At 40.2% G+C, this 26,362-nt stretch overlaps 1 protein-coding gene across 3 annotated transcripts in view; it reads right to left on the bottom strand.

Moving 5' to 3' along the window:
* The window catches only part of rsrc1 (arginine/serine-rich coiled-coil 1), a 123,593-nt gene that overhangs the window by 62,293 nt on the left and 34,938 nt on the right, over positions 1-26,362 (bottom strand). For all 3 annotated transcript variants that reach the window (XM_085131108.1, XM_085131105.1, XM_085131106.1), the window contains exons 5-6: positions 15,274-15,310; positions 1,940-1,991 (exon numbers count right to left, since the gene is read on the bottom strand). In XM_085131108.1, coding sequence (XP_084987234.1) covers positions 1,940-1,991; positions 15,274-15,310 — 89 coding nt within the window. The remainder of the gene's footprint in view (positions 1-1,939; positions 1,992-15,273; positions 15,311-26,362) is intronic.

Below are 26,362 nucleotides of genomic sequence, written 5' to 3'. Positions count from 1 at the left end.
TATGACTGTAAACATGAAGACATCTTTCTCCACAGTCAATCTCTGCCTGTCACATCTGGCTCGCAACTCTACCCCTCGAATACACACTGGAATATATACACCGTGTACATGGTGACATCTATGACTTATGTACTGGGAGGAGTGTTTGAAATTAAGCTGCAGTGAATATGGGCCCAGAAGCACTCAAAGTGGAGAGTGTGTGAGTGTGTGTGCATTTGTGTGTGTGTGTGTGTGTGAGATAGCTGTAATGTATGTGGGGAGGGTTGCTTTGACTCTGTGCAGAGGAAAACAACCATGAAACCCATTCAGTTTCACAGTGGAGAGAGACAAGAGACTGTGGCTTAATCCCAAAAGGTTTAGCAGTCCAGCTGGAAAACGTGTTTTAAAAATTGTTATATTTTTTTAATTTAACATATTTATCACAGCATGTAAAAGTGGTCACCTGTTGGTTTCTTGGCTACTGTCTCGAAGCCTTGAGTTTGGCATTTTAGTCAATTATAGTTTTCTCTGGGAGCTGCAAATGGCCAAATTTGGAAGTGAGGGTGGCTCCGACGCTATCACCTAGTGCTAATTTGCTGGGTTAGTAAGGTGGACAGACTGTATGAGTGCATTGCAAAGACACAGTTAGCTACTTTCTTGACCAATTCCAATTTTTGAGAATGCTAAACATTGGTGAAGCCGCCCCGTGGCTACCTATAAGTACTAGCACAACTATTACAGTAACTAGAATTTCACCCACTGAAGGCACTGCAATCAACTTGGCCATGAGAAAGTAGCACATTTAACCAATCAAAACACTCAGCAGTGACTTTAATATGTAGCTACATCAAAAAGGGTTCCACACTATTTCATTTAAATGAATTGGCACAAATAATAATTTTACAGTGCACAGGTTTCATCAGGTTCCACTCACACGAACCGAGATACAAGTTGGCAACCACCGAGCAATCATTGAGCAACCACCAGTTGTGAGGGAAAACTGTGTAGTGGTTGGTGATTCTGCTACTGCTGCCTATTGCTGAGGGAAATGAGATGAAAAGTTTTAATTTCACCCAAATCACTCTTGTGATTGTTTTGGTCACTAGCAGATTGCCACAAGTGCCAGTGTTTGCATGGAAGATAACAACTTGTCTGCAAAGTGTTGCCAACTACTTGAGGAGCAGTTGAAAAACTACAAAAACTGTGACATAAACCAGAAACAGAGAACACTCGCCTTACAACTGTGCCACACTGCTCTGGTCAAGACATGTTAAACTTTTCTTTTGAAGGCAAATGCTTGACTTTTCACCACCGCTGCGAGAGTTTTAATCGAGTCTTTGCAGACAAGTCTGCATCTTCCATGCAATCTATGGTCGAATGTGACAATCTGCAACCAGTGCAATCTAGCTTTCAAGAACATATACCCCTTCACAATCATTTTCAACTAGCAACTGCCAGCAACCAAGTTGGGGAATGCACATTTTTTTCTCACTGGGTGACGGATGGTTACCAGATGGTTGCTAACTGGTCTCTAGGACTCCTACAGGGAAGAGTCAGTGGTAATCTCAAGAAATGATCAATAATCACTTTAAAATAACAATAACAACAGCAACAAAAAAGAATGTTGCGTTGTTTTTCCGAACACATTACTGTAAATAATTTGTAAATCCACTGCTTTAGTGTTTAACCTTAAGTACTATCAAAGGGTTATTTGTCTTTCAATTAATAAAAGGGAGACTGACAGTGGACCGACCGACCTATACTGACATCCCTAGACTGATGAGTTACAGTGACAGAAAATACCCACTTCTGCATAGAAAATACTGTACTGTACTATCAGACTACAGATGTGCAGCACTGCACAGTATTTTTACATACTTCCACAGATTCCCGACATGAGGGCGCAACATTTCTGAGCCACGCTGTGACAAAAATAAAAACATTAATATTATCCACTTACCCGCAGCCTGCAGGACCAAATGCATTCGAACCTTAGCCTGCTCTGCTGGAGTCTGCAGAAGAGTGACAGACAAAGAGATATTGAAATGAAAAAAAAATCAGACAGCAACATGATATTTTAATTGTTGGATTTTGTTATTTTAAATGGTTTATTGGTAAAGGCCAGCTACAGATTAGCTGGTAGACTGAGTGTGCTTGAGGGCATTTTTAGCACTTGTTGACACAAAAGCTTCCAAATTTTATTTTTTTTATAAAGAAGAAAAAAGAAAAAAGATGATCCACCTTTCACTTTGGCACCCTGCTGCCTGACACATGACAAAGCACAGTTTGCGACAGGACCAACGGCAGCCACACTTACAAAATGTCATCTATGTAATTTAGCTCGAAAACTGCTGTGTCCCTTAGGCCAACAAAATATTTTACCCATGATAATCTTTAACTGCAACCATTAGAGTGAATGTTCCCGTAAACTGTCCTCATAGGGCACCAAGGGACAACTTCACCAAGCTACTAGGCCTCGTCATCTATAAAAATGCTGCTAGTGGAGAAAAAAAATAAAAAAGAATAAAATGAAATAAAACAGAAAGCAGCATCTCTGACACACCAGGGAGAATCAATGAGTAAAAGATGAAGAGAAATTTAGAGACAAAGAAAGAGAGAGAGGGTAGGAGAGAAAACAAAAGCTGCTGTAACAAGTCTTTGGAGAGTTGGATAAGAGGGCACGGAGAGCACATTTTACAAAGATCACAGCCAAAGACTCAACATATTCCCCCTTCCTATTGTGTGTGTGTGTGTGTATCAGAAACATTTAGCGGGCATGAACGGGCGAGGGCCTTGTGCTTTGACAGCTGTATTGGGAAGCACATCCCTTTTCTTTTTTTCCCATGACATGGCCTCAAAAGGGTCTTGCTGCAATTCCAATATCACTGCTATTAGATTTGAGGGTCTTAATTGTCAAGCAAGAATGATGGCTACGACAGGGCACGAGCTATAAAAGGCGAAGAGCGATGCAGATTGCTCTCAGAGGTGTTTTGGCGCTGCCGTGGCAAAGCGGCCCTCGTTACCATGCAGCGGCAGAGACTGTGTGTAGGATTAGAGAGAAATTAAATGCTAATGGGGATGGGATCTGAATCCGCTGCCTGGGAGCATCATTTAGACGACAGGGCCGGGGCGTCGCTGACAGGCAGCGCTTCCTCCCTCCACCTCCTCCTCCTTCTCCTCCTCCAACAGACAACCCAGCTTTTCCTCCCATCTTTCCATCTCATGACTCCCCACGCACAACACAAAAAATCGGATTTATAAAACTGTAAACTTGTCACTTTGTAAAAACGTCACTTTTCGGTGGCAGTCGGGGAAATATAATGACCCCCTTTAATGTAGTGATGTCAGGGTGCTGTATCCTAGATGGTACACACATCAAGGCATGACTGACACTGAGACATACGTAATGCAACATGGATGTGTGCTGACATGGCGGATCACACGCACTGACTGGCACTGCTTGACAGTCAAAATTATGAAGTGCTATTATAAGAAGAGGAAAAACACTTGAGGCCTTCATTCACACAAAAATGTATGTATACACACACACAAACACTCTACCTACCTTCACAAAAAAGGGATTATACCATAATTTGTCTAATTTCTCCTCCTTTTTCAGCAGCTTTGCATTCAGGTTTTGAACCCAGTTTAAAGGCACAATAATGACAAAGTAATCAGTCTTGCTACAACCAGCCACATAACGCAATAACACATCACTGCTTAACTATCCTGATCATTGTGTGCTACGCAATCATCTTAGTTACAGTTTATTACAACGCCCACTCCGTAATTACATTAGCATTTGTTTACATTGGCCTTAAGGCATGTGCAAGTCCATGCATCCTAAATGCGCACGCACACACAAACACTTCCAACAGCTCCTCAAGGGGTAATGAAACACTGAATCACACGACTGCTGCTACTGTACGCGGTCTCTGTAAGGGCTGAAACTCCCAAGCAATTCTTACAACATTAACCAGTAAAGTGAAAACAACTATTTCCTAATAACAACAACAATAACTGGATTGAGGCCAGAGGGGTGAAGCGTGTTTCCAAGTTTTAGCAGAGAGAATGAAAGCAGTTTTCTCCTCAGAGTCACGCATGGTTTGAGTTTCCCTTTAAAGAAATGCAAAACAACAGGGGGGGGGGGGGGGGGGGGAAGCATCTTAAAAAAAGCTGTTCTCCCCGTATAAAGTACTAAATGAAGCGTGACAGAGTAACACTCTAATTAATATCAAGTTATTATCACAAGTAATGTAAAAGGTACTCAGAAGTCAGCTAACAAACATACACACACGCCCAAAATTGAATGTTTTTTTGCTTCACAACTAACTCTTTATTTTTCACTCTAATTCACACGCGCACGCCTGCTCCCTCTGTGTGTAATTCATTAGTAAACAATAAAAAGGCGTTAATTGTGTTCCCCAGAGGCAGATCTGAGCTCCCCCCACTGGGAGAGAGGCACCCGCTGCATCTGAAGTGGCTTTGCCCCTCAATTAGAACTGCGCCTTTCCCCACGTGCACAAACAAACACGAGACACCGGGAGGAGGACTGTGTGTGTGTGTGTGTAGGGAAGTAATGTGACTTGGAAATGAGCAGTACTTTCCTTGTAGAGGTTTTAGATTATCACACTGTGAGAAAAAGGGAGAATGGCACAGGAAAAAAATGAGACAGGGAAAAAGAAGTTGTGCTTTCTTTATGGTTCTGGAAATATAGAAGATCAAATGAAGGGGAGTGTTAAGAAGAGGGGAAAAAACTTAAAAGAGGAAGAATATAGACATATAGGAGGCCAAAGAAATATTAGAAAAAATATAAATACTTTTAATGGTGTTATATTAGCACTTACACGCCATTCCACTAACAGCTTGAGAAGAATGCAGATCTGCTCATTCAGAGCCATCAAAGAAGTGTCTTTCTGAAGGACAGTGTGGACAAGAAAAGCTGAAAGAAACCCTCCAATTAACTGACCAGCACCTTTACCAATAAACCTCCAGGCACCTTAAAAACTAAATTATATTCCAATAGAACTTTTTCATATGATTTTCATTGAATCATATTGCATCCTGAAATGTTTTCAGGTGTTCCAAATACGGACCATCGGCAGACAAGGTGAAGAGCTAACTGTCAAAGAGGGGCATACAGACGTACTAGTATGCACTTTTGACATTAATTTCAAAGGAATTTTTTGGCTTGTACTTCATTATAAAATAAAAACTGACAGATCTAGTACCGTTCAGTTTTTCTATCTATTTATTTTTAAATTCTGCCTATTTTTTCTTCTTTCCACACATCTGGCGAATTGCTGGAGCATGTAAACAGTGCTTATGTATAAGCCCTGTTTGTCAAAATCTGCAGTATTTCAGTAATTATTTTAGCAAATAAATATTAAATGTGTGTCCTGCTATGGAGCCCTCTAAGTGTTGTATGTATGACAATGAAAAATCCAGTTATGCACGTATAGAGCAGGTAATATTATTAACATCACAGATATCGCATTTTTCCTCTTTTTCGCTATCAAGCTGTAAAGAAACAACTTAAAAAACACACACATTTCCCTATCATAAAAGAATGATAGGTTGGTTTGACAACACTGTGGCACCCACACCCTCTTGAAAATTCTTGTTCCAAATGTAACAGGAAGTCCAGTGTGCTCAAAGCAGCTTGCACGCTTACCTCACCACGCCGACGACAGACCCACTGAGACACGCTTAGCTCAGCTAAGTGCCATTAGTCAAAAATAAACATGTCCCATTAGAAAAATAAATTACCCTCACACTGCTTGGTAAAAACAATGCTAGCCTGTGTATAATGAGGTCCCGCACGCAGGAAATTTCATCTCTTTGCGGTAATTCACTAGTTTGAGACACAGACAAAGCAAAGTGTGGTGGGTCAGGTGATGATTGTTAAAGCAGGAAGAGTGAAGCCAAACAAAGGTCAGAAAGGCTATCTCTAACCGTGATGTATCAGCTCCATCTAACCACACAACAGGAAGAGTTCATTTATGATTAAGCAAAAAGAGGTGGAGGACGTAAGTAAAGAAGAAAAAGCACACAGAGAATGCAAACCTCCAACCAAGGCACAGCTTAAATTCTCAGCAGTATTTACTTTGAAGGGAACAGTCTTGTATTTTCTATATATATATATTTAATTTATGTGGATATAGTGCATTCACGTTATTGTTTAGAAAGAACTGTTTAATTATCACGTTATTTTTTTATTTCCCAAAAAGCTATACATCTTCAGGAAAATGGTGCATGTATTTAAATTGTTATGTATTTAAATGGTTATAATCTGTTACTGTCATGTATGTAACAAAGTCATAATAAAATAAAGTGATATTTAGACTCCCCATATATCATTCCCTGTCCATCTATATATAATCATTATCCCTTTGACCTTCAGATCAGTCCATTGACCTTGAAGGAGAGGTCAGGGGTCATACGGGACATGATATTTTAAATCTTTACACAGTACTCTCCATATGCTCATAGTTTCATAATCATAGTTTCTACGCTGGTCAATACTCGACCAATAAATCATTTAAAAGACTTTGGTGGGATCAATATTTTAACGGCTTGTTAAAACAACCTCAATCCAAACCCTTAAAAAAATTTTCATCAGAATTCACTCGCAACCTTTTGAAGCATTGTGTTTACAGAGAAAATGCTGACACACATGCACACGCTACAAAAAACATAAACAAAACGAAACACATAACCAGCAGCGGTAACTAAACTTAACGATATTAGAAAGACTTGAATTGGATGAGCAAAGCAGAGCGTCAGCACATGAAGGAAAATTACCAACGTGAGCTGCAGTAAATAAATAAAGAACACTGGGCTGGTCCTACCTTACAAAGCGCTCCAGGTCTATCTTGTTTAATGCAGTTTGCGTGTTACAATCGAACAATCGGCATCTTGAAAACAATGGGTTAACTGATCTGTGGGTATTCTGCCAACTTTTATTTTAACGCTCAAGGCTCTGAGTGATCAGTACTGGCACATTTCATTATATCTGACCAAATAATAATTTTATAAATTAAATAAAATGTTAAAATTATTCTATTGCTTAAGATCTGAGGCCTGTTAATCTTCAACAGTTGTTGTGCTCATAATATTAAAAAAACAAACAAAAGAAAAATCATATACAGGCTGATGCACACTAGTTGGCTCTGAGTTTATTGATTTCATTATGAAAAAATGAAGTTAAAATTAGTTAATATGCTGCAAAGGCTAGATATTTATACATATTTATGAATAATTTAGGCAATAGGGTTGGAAGAGTGCACTTAATGCACTGTGGCCATTTAAGTAAATATAGAGATAGTGCACAAGCAATTGATTGGTTTAAGGGCAGGTATGATTTAAGTCAGCCTACAGTGTGCCACCTCTTTCCTGCTTCTCAAAGAACACATTAGTGAAATGTGGGTTTGGCTAAAGTCACCTTTCTCTTCAAATGTCTTTAAAGAAACCCTCTATGAGGGGGTGGGAGGAAACGGGACATCAATGACATCATCAGTCCATCTACTGTAACATTAATCCTAATTGCGCCACTGTAACCATTATTTTCTGTCAATAAACGGCTTCAATATACACAGTGCCTACCTCAACAAACTCTTTATGCTGGAGTTGATATGCTCAATATTCATCTCATTATATTTTTAAAGTCTTCATCTGTTTCCATTTTCTTTCATTTGTTGAATTCCTCTCGGGCTTCCCCTGCATCGCCTCCTCTTCTTCCTCTCCCTCTCTCTCATACCCCCCATAAACAAACACACAGATATATCCCATACCCAAAAGAGGACAGGGGAAAACAGAGCCCCTAGAAAATGCAATATTTCTGTTTTTAATATCGAGGTCTATAAGATCAGGGCAAAGATGGGTTCCATGGCAATATGTTTATTTATATATTTTATAAGAAGGAAAAAAATCTGCCTATCTGTATGTATTCGGGGTGCCTGAGCCACAGTATCTTAGCTCATCTTATATGAAAAATAATGTTGTGTATGGCTATACTTTTATATATAATGGCAATATGGGATCAGGGCTCTTTTACAATGCGCCATACTTCAGGCTAGGCCTAACAGCATTTTATGACCTGCCAGCAGTTCATCTTCATGTCTCAGGCGGGCAGGAGCACTGCATAATAATGTCGTTTCCTGCCCCCAAATGCTATTTCACAGGCCGGGGCTCATTTCTCAAACTTCACCACTTTTACAATTTCCTAAACTTTTATTCCCGTCATTATTACCAACAAGATTTCATTACGTATTTAGAATGTAAACAAGTCTGAGTAATGACACTCCCCCGTCTCCCTGGAATCATTCCCATTGATGGCTCTGCTGCTATCTCAGGCGTGTGTATTCATAAAGACACACTAGCACAAACACACACACACACACAAACAGAAAAACATGCACATGCATACAAATACACAAAACTCCATGCACTGCCACAAACATCCATACAGAAATGATGCATACACTTGCATAAACTGCCCCAGACAAGATACAACTCAAAGGCAGTAATTTACTACCCCGTGTGTGTGTGTGTGTGTGTGTGTGTGTGTGTCTGTGTGTGTGTACATGCATGTATGTGTTCCTGATAAAGGGGGTTGTGGTGGGGGGTAAAGGGGGGGGGGGGAGAAGAAGAAGGAGAGAGTTTTATACTCAACTCACATAAATCATGTAGAAGAAAAATGAGCAAATGTGCAGGCTAACTCATCTTCTTCCCATCCGGAGAAAATGAAATTCACTGGAATACCTATCAAAACTGCAATCATCCAGAGATAATATCTTCTTTGGTCTATCTGCACTTTCCGATTTAATTTCCTCCATGCCCTTGACATCCAGCGATACCATTAAGATGAAGCACATACAGTAAGGGAGTAGTTCTCATGTTTTGATATATGAGAGCTCCGTGCTTAATGTAATATCATCATTTGAAAATTAATGCAATCTTTCTTTTGTTTGGGATCTCTTTTTAACATTTTTTTTGGGAAACACTCAAGGAGCGAACCACAGTGAGACGAGCAACAAGACAGGTACTGGGTTCACATGAAAAGGAGACGCAGAAACAACCAGAGATATGTGAGAAAGACCGGACAGACGGGGGGGGGGGGGGGGGGGGGGGGGGGGGGGATATTTTGTATTTTGAGGAGCCGCGCACACCCACCCACCCCTTCCTCATTCCGTGCGAGAATGACATGCAATTATGTCTGGGCCTGCCCCAAGTCAGAGGTCACTCAAATTACTCCATCATTTAGCCGTGCCGTTGAGATGAGAGAGACACAGGGGGGTGGGGGGGGGGGGGGGGGGTGGAGAAAGAGCGAGACAACCAGCCCTCCCTCGCAAATCCTCCCAATCCCAGCCACAACATCAAATATCATGAAATCGTTAGTGTAATAAGCATGGAAATCTGTTTGCAGATTATCAACGCCCCCTCTCCCCCTCCTTTATCTGTCCACAATCTCTTCATCTAAGCTCTTTTCACCTCTTTATCCTATACAATTAGTGCAAGAAAGACAGTAGAAATAGAGAAAGGAATACATAGATTAATTAAAAGAAAGTCTGTGACATACAGAAAGACAGAACTGAGAGAGAAAAAACAGCTATATTGACCTAACTCTTTGTATTTCATACTAAGACTTCTCGAGGACAAAACCCTGCCATATGAGGCAATGTCACAGTTTCGGTGTGCAAGTGTCCTGGCTACAGCTGTTGGTCCATATCTGTCATTAGCCCAACCAGGCAATTTGCCTCAGTAAACTCTTCAACTCACCAAGGGACACTCAGACATCAGCTATCCCCGAAGAGAACTATGTGGACAACAACCTGTGATGCATCGCAAAAATAAAGAGGCTTGTTTCCAGGCTGCCCGTTCCAATAAAACAAACCCACTTCGTTTTCACAAAGAAAAAAAACATCTGAAACTAAACCACAGTTTTACAGAAAAAAAGGGAACGGTAGCTCCCACAGAGATAACATGGAACACCAAATGTCCCCAAACACCAGATCATGTTAAGGTTTATCAGCAAACTAGTTTGTCAAAACTGCATATAAGTCGCATTTAAAACATGATGAGGGTTTGAAAGCATTATGGGAAATGTACTATATGTATTTCTAATACTATGTATTAAAGGTGAAGCTGTAGGATTAATCCCTGGATTACTTTTTACTTCCCTGATGAAAATGACATTAACATATAAATTGCAGGACTGTTCAAGAAATATTGATAGTCAATAGGTAGGTATGCTAATGTTTATAGCATTAGTAGAGCCAAAACTGGTCAACACAAAAACTCAATGAGCAATCTTTTTTTTTTAAATCTGTGACAGCACAGCAAAGAGTCAAGACGTGTATGCTACCATAGTAAATCATGTCATGTGACTTGATTTACTATGGTAACTTCCCAGAGTATTGTTTAACATCATCATGACTCGTTTTTAAAACACTTACAGTTATTCTGAGTTTTTGTGCACTTTTTGACATGTATGGTGTTTACACCATACCGCAGGTGTTGGTAGATGTTTTTACCTATAACACATAAAATCCATCTTATTTGAGGTCTATTTCGCTTTGATTTTTAAGAGGAGCTACTCCTCATTAGCCACGTGTAATATGGCAGTCCAACTGTCAAGCATATGATCATATTGGTATGATTAAAAAAAATAGAACAGAAACAGAAACAAACTCAAACTTTGTGACAACACAGCTTCTCACCCTGTGAAAAGCAGATGCTATATTTAAACGCCAGACTTTTAAAGGTCCTTTAAAGAGTTGAGGTATAAATTTATTCTAAGTAGGACCTACCCCGAGTGAAGAAACACATTTTACCTCACAGACCCCAACAAACACTTGTTAAAATGAGAATAAAGGGCTATTTAAGAAAGGGCATTAAGTAACAATTTTCTAATCTATTTGCACTTTGTTAATCAGAGAGCCAACATTAAACCCAAAACGCATAGAGCGAAGATTTGGAAACGGAAATATTGAAAATATTAGAGTCACATTCTATGTGAATTTAGCTGTTTTCAATACTTGCACTTCAACAAAGGGAGGCATGTTTTTAAAGGATAATGGCTACCATGTGTTAAATGAGAGGAGGAGTTGTTATTCGCTTATACACTAATACTTCCAAATTAAAATACTGTTAAACACCGATAATGTAATGCAGAGCAACCCACGTTACAAAAAATGTGGCTTTGCTATCAAGAAAAAAAGTCCTTCTATTTACTTTTAGCAAAGGTCTACAATGTCATATCATGACATAAGGTAAATTCCACAGTTACAGTTTTCTATGAATCGTGACCTTAACTCAACCTGCAACCCTGGACTGACCTGCAAGTCACTCTCCACCATTAGGGTTTCTTCAGACTCTTTCCTCAGAACCGATGACGTACCCTCCCCCCCTCTCGTTCTTCTACTCCCCCCTCTTGTCTTGTATCCTTCCTTGGGCAGTGTGTGCGGTAGAACGATGGGTACAGCTGCTGATTGAGCCAGTAATCCTGATGAGGCTGATTCCTCGTGTATTGATTGAGCTGCTGGCTTTCTTCTACTTCACTCTAAAAAAGCTGTGCATCTGGACTGATTATCTGCTGTAGGCCACCTCTTTTGCTATCGCTCCAAATCTCCCAAAGCAAAAAAAAAAGAAAAAGAAAAAAAAAAATCCAAGTCAGACTTGGGTGATCTTTATTTGTGTATCTGTTTGTATGTGTGTCTGTGTGTATATGTGCCTGGACATGTACGTGAGTGCGAACAAAAACAGAAACTAACGCAGAGCCCTGGGAGCAATTAGCTTCAGACTTTGTTTCTGCATCACTACTGATCGCGTTCAGTCAATCTGCTGAGATGCAAAAACAAAACAAGCCAAACGTGAACAATGAAACAAACCTTAGACCACACAAGCCTTAAATGCCCACCTAATTACTTCACCACTCGTGAGGTTACAACAGGAAAAGGTAACATTAGTATTCATCATGAAAAATCAAGCTCCGGAATAATGTAAAGGGAAGCCTGACTGTCACATCAGTGTGAAATCTGATCTGGTTTTACTCATGAATAAACAGCAACACAGCTACTGACACCCATATAAAAATGATTTACAGTAATGTAAGCAAATAATTACTGTAAAAAAATAAAAAGTATATACTTGACTGAGAGTCAGGATCGCTGGTTGAAACACCATGGTAAGTGTCAATGTGGCTGATGCACCAATCTTGAAAGCAATAGATCAGCAGAAAGTCATAAATGCCTGTTTGGAAATCTACACAAATATGTGCGTGAGGAATTGAGAAAAACATTTGCAACAGCCCTGGAACTCTACCTCTGAGAGAGATGAGCTCTGTTATTTACAGTTCTCTGTCCCGAATCGTAATCAGAGTCTTGCACTCCCCAGGCAGCTGACTACTGGGGTGCAATCTCTCCGTAAGCATTAAAATGCCCATAAATTCAAACACTCAGTATTCAACTATTCAAATTCCCTGAGACAGACATATATACACAAAAAAACCATAAACTGGTAAACATACAAATGTGTTCGTGTGTGAGTCTTCGTAAGTTTGTAATGTTTAACTCAGCTATCCTGATGAGTATAAAAACAAAGCAACAACCAAGAATCAAATGCAAATATGGTATAATCAGTCCCTGTTGGTATACTCGGGGGAAAATGTATAGGAAAACATCTGCAGATGCACAGTGGCTAAAATATAAGTCTACCAATCTCTGTGAGTACATGATTGTGTCAATAATTTGGTCTATGAGTATATCTCCAAGCTTTTCTGTACAAAATGTTATAATCACAATACAAAATTGTGCCATAATAGAAACCTATAACTCAATATAACCCGTCTTGCCTTAAATTTGTTAATAAGTTTGAAAACTTAGTGCACTCATTTGTGACTTTGCAAATGAGTTCACAGTCATACACATGTCATTTAGAGAAACTTAAAACCACTAGCTTTCATATTTGCCAAGATAACGCATATAAGCATATTGATTAATGCTGTTTATGCATCTAATCTTCTCTTGAATAATTCAAAGCACCTTTTATGGAGTACTACATCAATCACACCTATAGACCAAGCAACAGACATCTCCAAACTCAAGCTAGACCATTACCATACAACATGCTATATTTAACCATCACTTCATTTGAATGTCTACTCTTGAAGCACTTTGAGGGGAAACAACAGTGCTCTTAAAAAATACGAACATTGAAAAGATTTGAATGACAAATTTACAATCAGCTTAACAACATTTAGTGCTGATGCAGAGAAAAGAAGAGAATCCAAGATTGTATTTACCTCTTATGGGAAAGAAAAATATGGCCTGTTTGTTATTTGGTAATAATGAACAACGGAGTTCTGTTGAGAACTGAAAAGATCACAATAGCCAACTAGCACCTCTTTTCGGCATGGATAGTGTGCTGAAAACACTCTTCGGCGACTTTGCTCCATATTGATATGATAGTCACACAGTTGTTGCACATCCATGATGCCAATCTGCCGTTCCACCACCCATGAGGTGCTCTACTGGAATGAGATCTGTGTGGAGCTCATTTGAGTACAGTAAACACACTGTCATATTAATGATACCAGTTTGAGAAGTACATTGAATGACCACTGTGGTTATAACAGGATGGAAATGGTCAGAAATAATACTTAGGTAGGCTGGGGCATTTAAACAATGCTGACCTGGTGTTTAAGGGCCCAAAGTATGGCAAAAAATATCTGCAATATCAACATTTGCCAGCCTTAACCAATGATAGACAGCACAATTTATCTATGCTTCATGTTGTTTATGGTGACGTTTGACTGCACCATGGAAATGTTGCAGCTGAAATCGAGACTCATCCGGCCAGGAATGCTTTTCAAACTTTAATCTTCAATCGCCCGTTGTGACTTCAGTTTCCTGTTCTTAGCTGACAGGTGTTTCACCTGGTGTGGTCTTCTGCTGCTATCTTCTTCTGCTTCAAGGTTAAACATCTGCATTCAGAGATGCTCTTCTGCATGCCTTAATTGCCAACAGTCTGGCCATTTTCCTTTGACCTTTGGCATTAATAAGTCGTTTTCACTCAGAATTACTGCTCACTGGATATTTTACCTTTTTGAGACCATTCTCGGTAAACCCCAGAGTGAGACAACCCCAGCAGATCAGCAGTTACTGAAATACTCATACCAACAACCATGCCGTGTTCAAAGTCGCTTTAATCTCCCTTTTCCCCCTATTCTTATAGTCTGAACTTCAGCAGGTCCTCTTGACCATCTCTAAATGCGCTGAGTCCCTCCCATGTGAACGGTTCATTAGCTATTTGCGCTATCAAGCAGTTGAACAGGTGTACCTAATAAAGTGGCTGGTGAGCAACCACGCCACTTTAAATCCAATGTCACTCAAATCAAAGTTATGAATATCCTTAACAACAGAGTTAAGTGGCAACTGGAGCTGTGCTTGACAGTGCTGAAAGATGATTTTAACTTTATGAGCTCAGGCATTTGCAGAAGTGGAGAGTTACTGAGAAGTGTTTGAATTTCGGGGTCACTCATTTGTGTGGCATATTCAGGGTCATTTGCGTAGCGTGTGGTGGGGCGAGGGTCATTTGCGTAAGGGTGCTGGGAGCTGCAGTTTAGTATGCAGGGAGGCAAGGGAGGGAGGGCATGTGACATCCACAGAGAGCCAGGACCCTCACTGACCCCTCTCTATAATTCATCCCCGGGAATATGGGGCACATCAAACCTTCGTTTCTTCCCACCCAAAAAGAGGAGAGAAAACCTTTTCACTTTGTTGCACGGCACTCTGACCCCGTATTAAAGCGAGTAGCAAGAGAAACCCTGAAAATGTCGGTTATTAAATTTTCAGGGCTGTCCCAGGAGAGCGTTTCCAGCAGCTCTCTGATTCATAGCTGGGAGAGGACTGAGGAAAGGCCCCATGCTGACAAAAGGACCAAGAGGGACAAGGGGATGGGGAGAAAAACTTTTGCTTTCATTTTTAGCGTTTCCGAACAGGTACACACAACCACACACACACACAAAAGTAGCAGCTAATATGAGAGAGGACACAGTGGATTACCTGTGTGTGTGTTTGGGCACAATTTGGGATGAATTAAATGCTAATATAAAAGTGGGACCAGACCCTCGGGGAGGCTCCATCCTCCCTCTATCCCCGTTTTCTCTGCCACTCTCTCTCTCTCTCCCTGCTTGTTAGCTGCAGGTATTCAGCTCCAATTGCAGAGGTTTCATTAGGAATGCAGATATCAAAGTGTGCAAGTGTGTGTGAGTGTGTTTTGAATAGAACTTACCAGATGTTCTAATCTGCCTTTGATGTTCCCAGCGTCCCTGCAACACAACAACACATTTCCCCCACTGTAAATAAAGTGCCGGCACAAAAAGTCATTTAATAAAAGCAGATTTGCAGACACACACACACAAACATCAACTAACACACACAACAAACTCTGTCAAGTGCGATTTTCTGAATTAATTTCACAGTTTGAGTTATTGCACTGAAACACTACCTGTGGCCAATCCTAAGTAGCCAGAATTAGACTCCAGCTACGAATCATTGTTATTAATAAACAATCTATTTTCTTGATTCCTCGATGAACGGGGAGGCAAGCCATCAGTGGTTTTCTGAGGTTATGGTGATACCTTAAAATGTCTCACTGTGGTGGTAGTTAAGCCGAATTATTTTCAACTAATCATTTCACAGTCGGCAACTGTCATAACCACTAAACCCTCTTTCTGTTTCAGCTGCAACGTACGCGGGATGAGAATAGCTGTAAGAGGGGAAAAAAATCCTGATGATATCAAAAGGCATTTGGTTAATCAAAAGAGGTAACCAAAAAAAGCACATAATGAGGAATTATACTAATTGTTAACCTTTCAGACTGAAATGCTGTGTGCATTTTCATGTGTTTGCATCTGCACCACACAGAGGTTAACTAATATTGTTGCCACACTGCTGGCATTCATAATAATAATTTCCAACTACAAAGAAAGAACTGGGAGCTTATTATCTGTGAATTAATAAAAAATGTGTGTATGATTATCAGGGTAGCAACAGCAGAACGGCGAGCCGAGGAAGCGGAGGAGTGGGGAGCAGTCTGTTTTTAAAAAGAGCAAATTGGCAGTAAATAATAGATGCAATTTTGGCACATTTCAAATTTGCAGCAGTGGAAATCAAAAGATCAAGAGAACACAAACAGCCCCCGTCCCCCCGATCTCAGCACCCCTCGTCCAACTCTGGCCTCCATTACTGACAACTCCACCCAGGCTGTGGCGTTTTATGGCGTTTGTGTGTCTGTGTGTGTGCTGAAAGGGAGAAAGGCTTATCGACAGGCTTCAGTTGCTAATGCAGCCAGCAGCATCACAGTGTAAATCTACACCATCTCTAAAATTACATACTGTCTAATCCATCCCACCCCTCCAGCCCCCTCTACCTCCATTCACCCATCCATCCATGTCTCAACACCGTCAACCTTTCCGAAAAGCATCAAGGAATGAAGAAAAAGCTACACACCCTAGAAAACTTAAAACAAACAAACAAAAAAAACACTACAAGAACTAAAGAAAAACAAAAAAATAAAGTCATGAAGAAAAGATGTTTGCTTGTTTATTCTGAGCTCTGTCACTGAGCCACAGGCAGACAAGTCAACCACTTAAGGCAAACTTCATCTAGCTGTAATTACATTACATTCTGACAAACACCCCGCCACATTCATTATACATGACGGGCGCCCGGCTACTAGACAGCAAGACATTTGTTACCGTGGTGACAGTGTGTGTAATCCACTAATGAAGCGCAATTAGTGAGAAACAATCTAACACAGGGGAGACGCAGCGCTCGATCCCTCCTCCTCCACTCATTTCCCTTTGCTTTTTTTCTCCCCCCGTCTCCCCTCTTCGTTTTTATAGCTACAGTTTTCCTTTTTTTTCCTTTTTTTTGATTCAACCTTTATTAAGCTCTTAACATGCATTTAATCTCCCACTCTTTCATCTGTTGTCCTGACTTCATCAAGGACAAGCTGTCCAGCATGGTCTGCACCAGTGCCGAAGGGATCGCTCTATCCATTAGACAACCACAGCTGACACACACACACACACACACACACACACACACACACACACACACACACACACACACACACACACACACACTTTTACATCCTCATCTCTCTTTTCAAAACATCATATAATCTGCGGAGGTCTTCGGGGACCGAGCTTTCCTTTTCTCCTTATCTGTCTCTCCCTCCCTCCTTCTGTACTCTGTGCATTCAGCGCAGAGGCAGCATCGATTTCTGAATTACGCCACAATATTAAATAATTAATATACTTGCCGTGATTGATGTTTTGCATTAGGCCAATATTAGGTTATCAATCAAAATCCACTTGGTTTAATGTAATAATATTGAAAATGTGTCAGTGCCTGTTCATCCAATTTGTAGTGGAGGCAGGCCAGATAGTAATGGTGGTGTAGCACAAGGCCTCAGAGACACTATGGCCTGCTTACTACAACCACAGGAGCACATTACAGCCCCGGCAAACAGCATGAGAGAGGGAGGGCGGCAATGGCAAGAGAGATGAAGTGCAGACATGGGAAGACGAGAATGAAGCCGACAGACGGTGATTTGTGATGTGATGAGATGTGATGGACTTGGCACGGTGAGCACACTAATCATGTGACATATTTAGTAGCCCTCTATGAAGAAAATGAATTCATGGCGCATTAAAAATCATACTTTTCATACTGTATAAATACTGATTAATTTATTTTTAAGACAGCAGTTTACTCATAAGTGCTATTAGTTTTTCAGTGGTAGTCATTTTATGATTGTTAAGGTCTATTAAAGGCAGCTAAGTTTGGCTGAAAAAAAACACTGTGGTTCAAATCGGGCCCTAAAAATTGCTTTAGATATTAGACTTCCAAACTCCAAATCATTTACTGACTTCAGTTAAAAAAGTATTTTCACATTAGAAATTGACTAATTAAAGCAAGATAAGCACAAACACTACCGCTGTTTACTGTGGTAATGTACGGCTGCAGTAAACCAAGACAGCTCGACAATATATAACATATAGAATTAAGAAATCGTTTATTTTAATGGCTATGTCTGTACCTTTGTCATCGTGACATATCAAAATATCTTCAAAAAAATTGGATGGGTTGGCAGGTGAGTGGTTTAAACATTCCCACACTGTTGCAAATTAGCTCTGACAAACACTGGTCAACTGTGACCTCTAAGACAACGTCTATTTAAGAGTACAAAACTTGCACAACTTTGGGACTTTGAGTTGGGAGATAACCAACATGAAAGAAATACGTTATTTTCTCTGGTCTTGCCTTCAGGACATTCACACAATGAGCGAGGTTACAGCTTGGCTATTGTAATGATCTTGCAACAGCTGGGGTCAAATGGCCCATGATACGAGGGCAGCAACAACCTACATTTATTGATCAGCTGATACAAATATCCCATGAATGTGCTTATTATGGCACCATTTTAAGTTAAAATAATACTAATGGTACAGCATAAAAAAAAACCTAAGAAAATTCTTGTTGAGTTGTGGCAGCAGATTTGTTTGCAGCCATTAGTAAGTTTTGCCATCATGCAGTCTACATACATAAAATATGACCACTTAAAGTTGCAGGGAAGCTAAGAGAGGGAAGCTAACAGCCATGGGGTAACGCTAATGTCATACCCGAGTTTATTAAATCCAATGTGCACACCGTGGCTTGCAAAAAGGTTATAAAATTGCTAAAAGCACACAGTCTGGACACACACCTGTAAGTGGAAAGCTTTTCCTTTAAAATTGAAAATGCAGCAGCCATTGAATGGTCACTTGTGCCCACTAAAGCTATGGCTTGCCATGGCAAGTGAGTGTCTTTACAGAATCACTGGGAGTTAACCAGCAACTATTTAAGGATATAATGCCAGAATCTGACAGAAGAGACACTGCAGTGCAGAAGGAGACAGGTTGGACTATTGAGCAGACTAAAACATGAAAATCTCTTACCTTCACCCATCCTAGTCATACAGAGCGATTTGTCATTGTGTTCAGTTTTTCACACAACAAAAAAGGAAGGAAATTTATGTCATTACTTGTTCACATTACCTCTCTTTTCTCTTCGGAATAGTTACAAGCCAGGATGACTGAGAGGCCTGGCAGAGAATGGCAAGTGGGCAAGAAGGGGAAAGACGCAGGGAGAGTAATGCCCTGTTGTTCCAGGAAATTTAATTAGTTATCTGCGGTCAATTAAGTAAAACTGGACAAACAAGGGAGAGTGTTAAGCTCTGGCAAGGTCAATACTGACCAATTTAACATGGTTGCTGGATCCATCACACTGTCTGCACTCATGCTTTCTCATTCCTGCTCCTTTTCTCTTTTTCCCCCTCTCCTTCCACTCAGTCGCTTTTCTTCTCATCGTGCCTCCCAGCATACTTTCTTCCTCTATCACTCACAGTAGATGCTCTGTTACAATGTGTCCAAAGCCCTTTTGTCTCTTGTATTCGACCAATGATTTTAAGCTGTTGCCTCATCTTACCTCATTGTTTTCCTTATGTCTCTCCTTACCTGTCATGTTGCCTTCTTCCAAACCCCCCCGGATGGCTTTCTTTCTCTTTTCTCTCTTTACCTGACCCTCCAAAGCCCCGCAATTCTGCTAGCAGACAATTAATTACACAGCTAGCGCCAGATGAGTTGTCATTTGGGGTTCACGTTTCTAATAATTGCATTAGGTCTTCAGGTTTTGCTAAGATCCCCTCCCCTTCTTTCCTTCATTCTCTTTCCCTTTCTTTCTCTTTCCATCTTTGCTAGATTCCCACCCCCCACCCCCTCTTTGACATAGCTGATCTGAATATCTTTAGTCAGTCAATGGAGGTGACAGAGGGACTTAAAATGCAGAGGCAGTCATTTGATTTCCAGCTTACAGAGCTGCCCATTAGCCCAGCACTCATCAGCCATGCATTACCTCTCAGACCCACAATCCGGTGTGCGGACGATTTAACCCTTTCACTCTCCACTACTAGCCAGGTTTACCATGTAATATCAGGCTTTCATACATCAATGGGTTTGCTTCCACAGACCGTGTTACACACCTTTAACTTTCCCCTTTATCTGACTGTAATGATTTCACTGCCCTTTACTCATAGTTTCAGTTCAGGAACCATAAGAGACTTCCTATTAAATAAAAATGACTTATAATAAGAACATACCGTGCTATTACTTGTGTTGTAATGTATTGTATTACACATTACTCTATTTCACTGATTTACCCCGTACGGAAAGTCATATGTTACAGTTGTTGTTACAGCACTTTTGAATTAGCACGTAACACTGCGGCCAGCTGACATGCTAACACTAAACTTATCATATCCTCGCATACCTGCAAAAAATACATCCCTAAACTAATGAGACGGACATAGTTACGATTTGATAGCAAACTCACAAAGCACTTACACAGGAAACTGTTGTGGCTCTACTGTAGGAACACGTATATGTAGAAATGTGTTGTTAGCTGTTAAAAATCAAGCTCAGCATAAACTTCCCTGCAGCATCACTCCAAGTATTTGTCACAGCATCACAGCTGATAAGTCAGGACAAGGGAACATCTGGAGATTTTGCTTAAGGAATTAATTATTTAAAATTTACTTTGTATGTCGAAAGACCATAATCTATCATAGTCCAATATAATCTGACTAAAATAGATTAGATAAAAAAATAAAACAATAAATAAAACAGTTTTACCTTTTTAAACCTTAATCTACATACTAGCCCGTATGATCTATATAAGTCTTCACTCTGTATTTAGTGGTGACTCGAACAAAATTCCATCACAGATAACATTTTTTATGACCGTTAAGTTACGTAGAGGTGACACGTTGAACGAATGTAACGTCGCATTCACAAGGATACGATGAAATAAACATAATATACGGGAAAATCAAAAGAATTAGAAAACATATGGATGTTATTAATTATATGTGTGACGATATTTGTGCAAAGTTTCTTTCCGACAGGCCCACCTGTTAAGAAGGAGATAGGGTACATGGGGACCTATATATACATATGCTACGGTCATTACAGTAAGATTCATTAATCGCTCAGCGATCGATGGAAAGGTGACGAGCAGTAGCAGCAGCAGCAGCAGCAACTTCAACTAGATATTTCTCACTTTGCCATGACAAAACATGACTTTCTTTTGCTGCCGATTTGCAAAACCTGAGGAAGCCAAACAGCCGAATAATGCTTTACATTTGGGGTGATTAACTTTTATCTCTTTCATTCAGAAAATCCCAGAAATGTGGTGGTTTATAGAAAAAGTTAAAACATAACATTTAGCAAGAAACAAAACAAAAAACTAACCAAAAAAGTGTGATCCATAAAGAAAACACTTAATGTAAAACCGTTTGCATGTTATTAGTTTTGTCAGATTGTATTTATAACTGTGAGTTGAAGACTTCTTCTTCTTACTGTATAACCAACAGAAGTCTTTAACCTTTCGATTAGCAACAGTGCATTTTTGTATTTTCTCATACAATTAAAAAATAAAATAAAATAAAAAACCTGGCCCTCAGCAGCCTCTTCATCCTCAACTTATCATCAGTCACTGATCGTGAGAAGAGGAGCAGAACAGGAGCAAAAGAAGGCAAGACACCGTATTGCTATAAAGAAGACATCATACATAAGAGAGAGTGAGAGAGTGTGCGAGTGTATATGTGTGTGTGAGAGAGAGTGTGTGAATTTGTGACTCATTTGCTACAGTTGCATGCCTTGTCAAGCGTGTCATTGAGCATTCATATGTTGTTTGACTGCTGACAGAATGGCAGGCATATTTATTAAAAAGTCAATGTGATGGGGACACTGGAGCAAGCATATTCACTCACACATACACACTCACATAAAGCACACTAATACAGAGTCCACATCAGTGGGATCTGCCTGTTTAACTAATATAGGGATAAAGCTTGATATTGAACTGTAGAGGATTGGGTATAGAGACGCACACACAAGCACAATAGTACAGGGAGTGCAGCTTCCCCTCAGGCCTGATTGCCATCTCCATAGCCCTTTTTTAACAGGGCTGCCAATTGAAATTGAAATTGTATTCTTGTGTGTGCTATCAGAACTACCTCTCAGGGTTTTATACGGCTAAGAGGAGGGCTGGTGGGACACACACTCTCAGACTCGCACACACATATACACAGAAAGGGATAATACAGGGGCAAGTCGGGGGCTGTCACTCTTCCATGCAGAACACAGAGAGGGAACAAAACACAGAGAGGGAACAAAACACAGACTTATCGTTCTATGCTTTTATGTAATTCAGCATGCATACAGGCGCACACACACACATACATTTGCGGGTACACAAGCTAACCTCCCTCCCAGTGGAAGGGGCTTTACTTTAGCATAATCCCAAAATGGTAGAGAAAAGCAGCCCATTAAAATGGGGGTAAAAAATTCAGCACTTTATGTTTCTCTCAAGGAGGTTTAAGTGCAGTCAATAAAAAAGTCAAAGAAGTATGAATATGAAAAGAAGAAGTTGATTTAAGGAGGCTCTTTCTGTTGTATGAGATAAAAATGCAAGCAGACACCTGTTCGTGTTACCCGTGTCTGCCAAACACGGGACCAACGCCCAAATAAAAGAGCGACAGCAACACTTGTGGAGCGAGAAAATGAAGAATAAATCTCTTTAAAGTCTTCCAGGGTTTATTACTTGAACTGACAGGATTAACATCATCTTCATTTATAATAAGAAACAGCAATATCATCACAATGTGAAACTGAGAAAACCTTTCAAGAAGCGGCATCAAGACTACTATCTTATCAGTGTCTCCAAATTAAAAAAACTTTTATTTAGCCCACACTAATTAACTGACAGGACTTAAAACACAAAAATGCAACAAAGCCGTCAATGACAAACACAGGCATTTTTTTTCAATATGGTGGGCATTATGAATATAAATAGCACTGAGAAGAAAACAAAGAAAGGGACAAATTATGGAGAGACTGGTGTTGGTGAACCTTGTAGTGGAGACTGAAAATGATTTTCTTTCTAAAGATAGATTAGTTATATTAGCAAATAATTAAACTGGAGAGTATAAATGCCAAACTAGGTTTAAACTAATTTTTTTAGAAAGTGTCACCAATGCATAATCAATTTTATGTTGATTTTACCTTTTACAGAATGTGATTACAAGAGCAAGTTACACCTTAGCTCTAAGCAATCCACTACACAAGAAGACAAACTCCACAGGTGTGTCTACAACTGTGAAAATCATTTAAAATCACAAGACAGATAAATAGTATAAAGGCAATTCAAGAATTGGGTTTAAATAAACAAACTTGGAGATTAACATCAATATATTGATTCATTTACATCATATGTAAAATCAAAACAAAATATGGAAGGGTCTAAAATTATAAACAGGACTTACTTCAGTCCAGGGACACATACAGCCCTGTTTGAACTCAACTGGGCCGAGGCAGTAAAAACATTGAATAATAACCCATTAAAATAAAAATATTCATCCCAACAAATATAATCACACACTCCAATCACCTTCACCTAGATCAATACGGATATTTTAAAGAATCTAATAAGGGCAAAGTGGCTAATGCTAAATTTGTCTCGGTATGAGCAAAGGATCAAAGTCATCCTGAGGACATTTATGGAGACCAACAAAAAACACAAAAGGGTTCAGATTCTGTTATCTGGTGATGTTATAAACATACAGGAAAATAATTAAAGTACCTGACACTTGTTTTGTTATATAAATCTGTTCCACCTGCTTTTGTTTTGCAACACAAAATATGTCAAGTAAAGGTGGGTGTACAGCAACTCATTTTCAGTTAATTACTTGTACTAATTTCCTGTACCAGAGCACCTTATTCTTAATTGTTTTCAGTGGGAGAAGATCCTGTAGTTTGGGGAGATTTATTGTTTTTTATGACAAAAATATTTCACATTGTGGAAAAGTTCCATTTTTGTTTATACAGTTCTCAGAAAGAAAATAACAGAAGCAAAAAAAGTTGGTATCAGCAGGTCACACAAAGGAAAAAAATTATAACAACCGAAGAAATTTGCTACCGGGGCATCTCTCGTATTTAATATATAGTTGGTTTTTTTTACCATTGCTGTGGTTGAGAAACACATCGCCCTCCTTTGGCTTAAGCATCCTGGGTACAGGGCAATGACTCTGATCTGTCACTCTGATATCAGCTCAGACAACCGTTCTCATAATCAAACATCAGCAGGCCATAGTTAAAGGACCACCTTCAGCTCCCTGTGAGCTAAGAAATGCTAAACTGCTGAAGACGTCATATCACGGATAAAATATTACACACAGAACAAGTCTCCCGATTTAAAAAACTATATCTCCCCCTTCTTAGCCTATACACACCAGCTCTGGAGGGATCTGAGGGCTGGGGCCAAGTTTTAAAGAAAATTGACTTCTTTTTATCGTGTTGCATAGAGGGAGATCAGGACAAAGACAGAGAGAGAAAAGCAAAAGGGAGACATGGAGAGCAATCAATTTCCCCATGGTTTTCTTCAATAGCCAGTGGTCCTTTTCATACTTCCCAATTATAACCTTTCCTAATCAGAGAAATGCCTCTCTATTATTGAGGCTGAGACAATGACGCTCCCCAACATTACTGCCTGTTCCAAAACTATGTAGATTGCCGTACTGGTACACAAAGACTACACTGGGCTATACGGCAAGGACTGGGGGGGTGGTGGCTGTGTTAAAATCACATGTGGAAATCTTTTGGCTCTCCTCTCGGCCCCAGAAAACTGATGGGGAACAATGGCAGCCCGGCACAGCATCTGTCATGGCACAATATAAAAAGATGATCTTGGCACCGAATGGACAAAAAAAAAGAAAAAAGAAAAAAAAAGAACGAAAGAGAGGGAGGAAGACGGGGGAATGAAGAGGAGGGGAAGGGGAGGGCCAGGCGAGAGGTAATTCATTTGCAAATCAGGCCCTGGTGCTCAGGTCTATTTCAAGCTGCCAGTGGGTGCCAGGAGTTAACAAGGTAATCAGTTTCAATCCTGCCCTTCAATTGTACATCACACCCTCATCCAGAGAATACCCAGGCCTTTCTATACGGGGTAGAGGGGGAAATAGCAATCTGGCTGCTGGCTTGCCGCACACAAAACACAAAACACACACACACACACACACACACACACACACACACACACACACACACACACACACACACACACCTGAAGACAAGTTATTAATAGCCATGTATCCACTACAAGCAACTGTACAGAGACAACTAGAGCTGACACAAACAGCTAAGGAATCTATAGAAGAAAACTAAACTGATAATTCCTGATTTTATGATTTCCACTTAAGAGTCAATGACTTACTATTTTCAAATACTTAATTAGGGCAAAATATTGGGGATAAAACTAAAGAAATCTCTGCTCAAGTTCTGGGGGAAAAAAACATCCACAAAGCCCACAATAAATGCATTTCTTTTACACTAATTCATCAAGAATATAAACATTAGATTGGTAGGCATTAAAAATAAATGAGATTCAGCACAACTAAAGCACTGTAAAATATTGCACTTTTTCCCCCAACTTATTTTTACTGCATGTTTGAATCTGTCTATGTATACTCTTACCTGTATTTTGAGTTATTGCAAGTCAAATAAAAAAAATCTGCATGATTTTAGGGTGCGTGCATTTAAAGAGTCTCCCTACTTTATACCTACTTTCAGTCTCAAGTTTAGTGGCAGCAGGAGCCGTAGGTTGCACTGAACCAAACAGTGGTACATGTAAAGTGGCAGAGGGAAAACAGAGCTAAACCTGTTCTAATCTTTTCTTTCCTCTCTCTGCATCCCTCCCTTTAGCCTTTGTCAGCTGTAACCGGCTGGCCGAGAGGCAGTTAGCCCCCGTTAGTCCCTCATCTACATAATCAATATGACAACCTTATTTTTCTGATGCAAACAGGATTTCACTGCTGAGCTGTGTTTGTTGATGTGTGTGTGTATCTGTGAGTGAGGGAGTGTGTGAGTGTGTGTGTGAGAGAGAAAGAGTGCCCAGTCTGCTCGTAGCCAGCCTCAGTCATGGCCCTCTTTAGCCTAATTAGATTAGGTGTGATTATCCCGGCTCTACCTTACAAGTGTACAGGCGGGATAAAGTGGCCACAAAGGCCAGCCTGTCACAGGCACCGGGCTCTGGTCTGCAGGTTATCAGGGTCCAGGGAGACACACCGCGTACATTGTTATTCATATCATCTACACACCGTTTTCTACTGTGCCTTTTTCACTTCTCTTCGTTCAACCCCCCCCCCCCCCCCCCCCCCCCCCCCCTTCAGTGTCTGTGGTGTCAAACTGGCGTAAGCACCGGCCAGGGTAACTGTCTTTTTT

This window comes from Neolamprologus multifasciatus, chromosome 14 (assembly GCF_963576455.1).
Source record: "Neolamprologus multifasciatus chromosome 14, fNeoMul1.2, whole genome shotgun sequence".
Classification (NCBI taxonomy): Eukaryota; Metazoa; Chordata; class Actinopteri; order Cichliformes; family Cichlidae; genus Neolamprologus; species Neolamprologus multifasciatus.
This window is presented reverse-complemented; position numbering and strand designations above follow the sequence as displayed.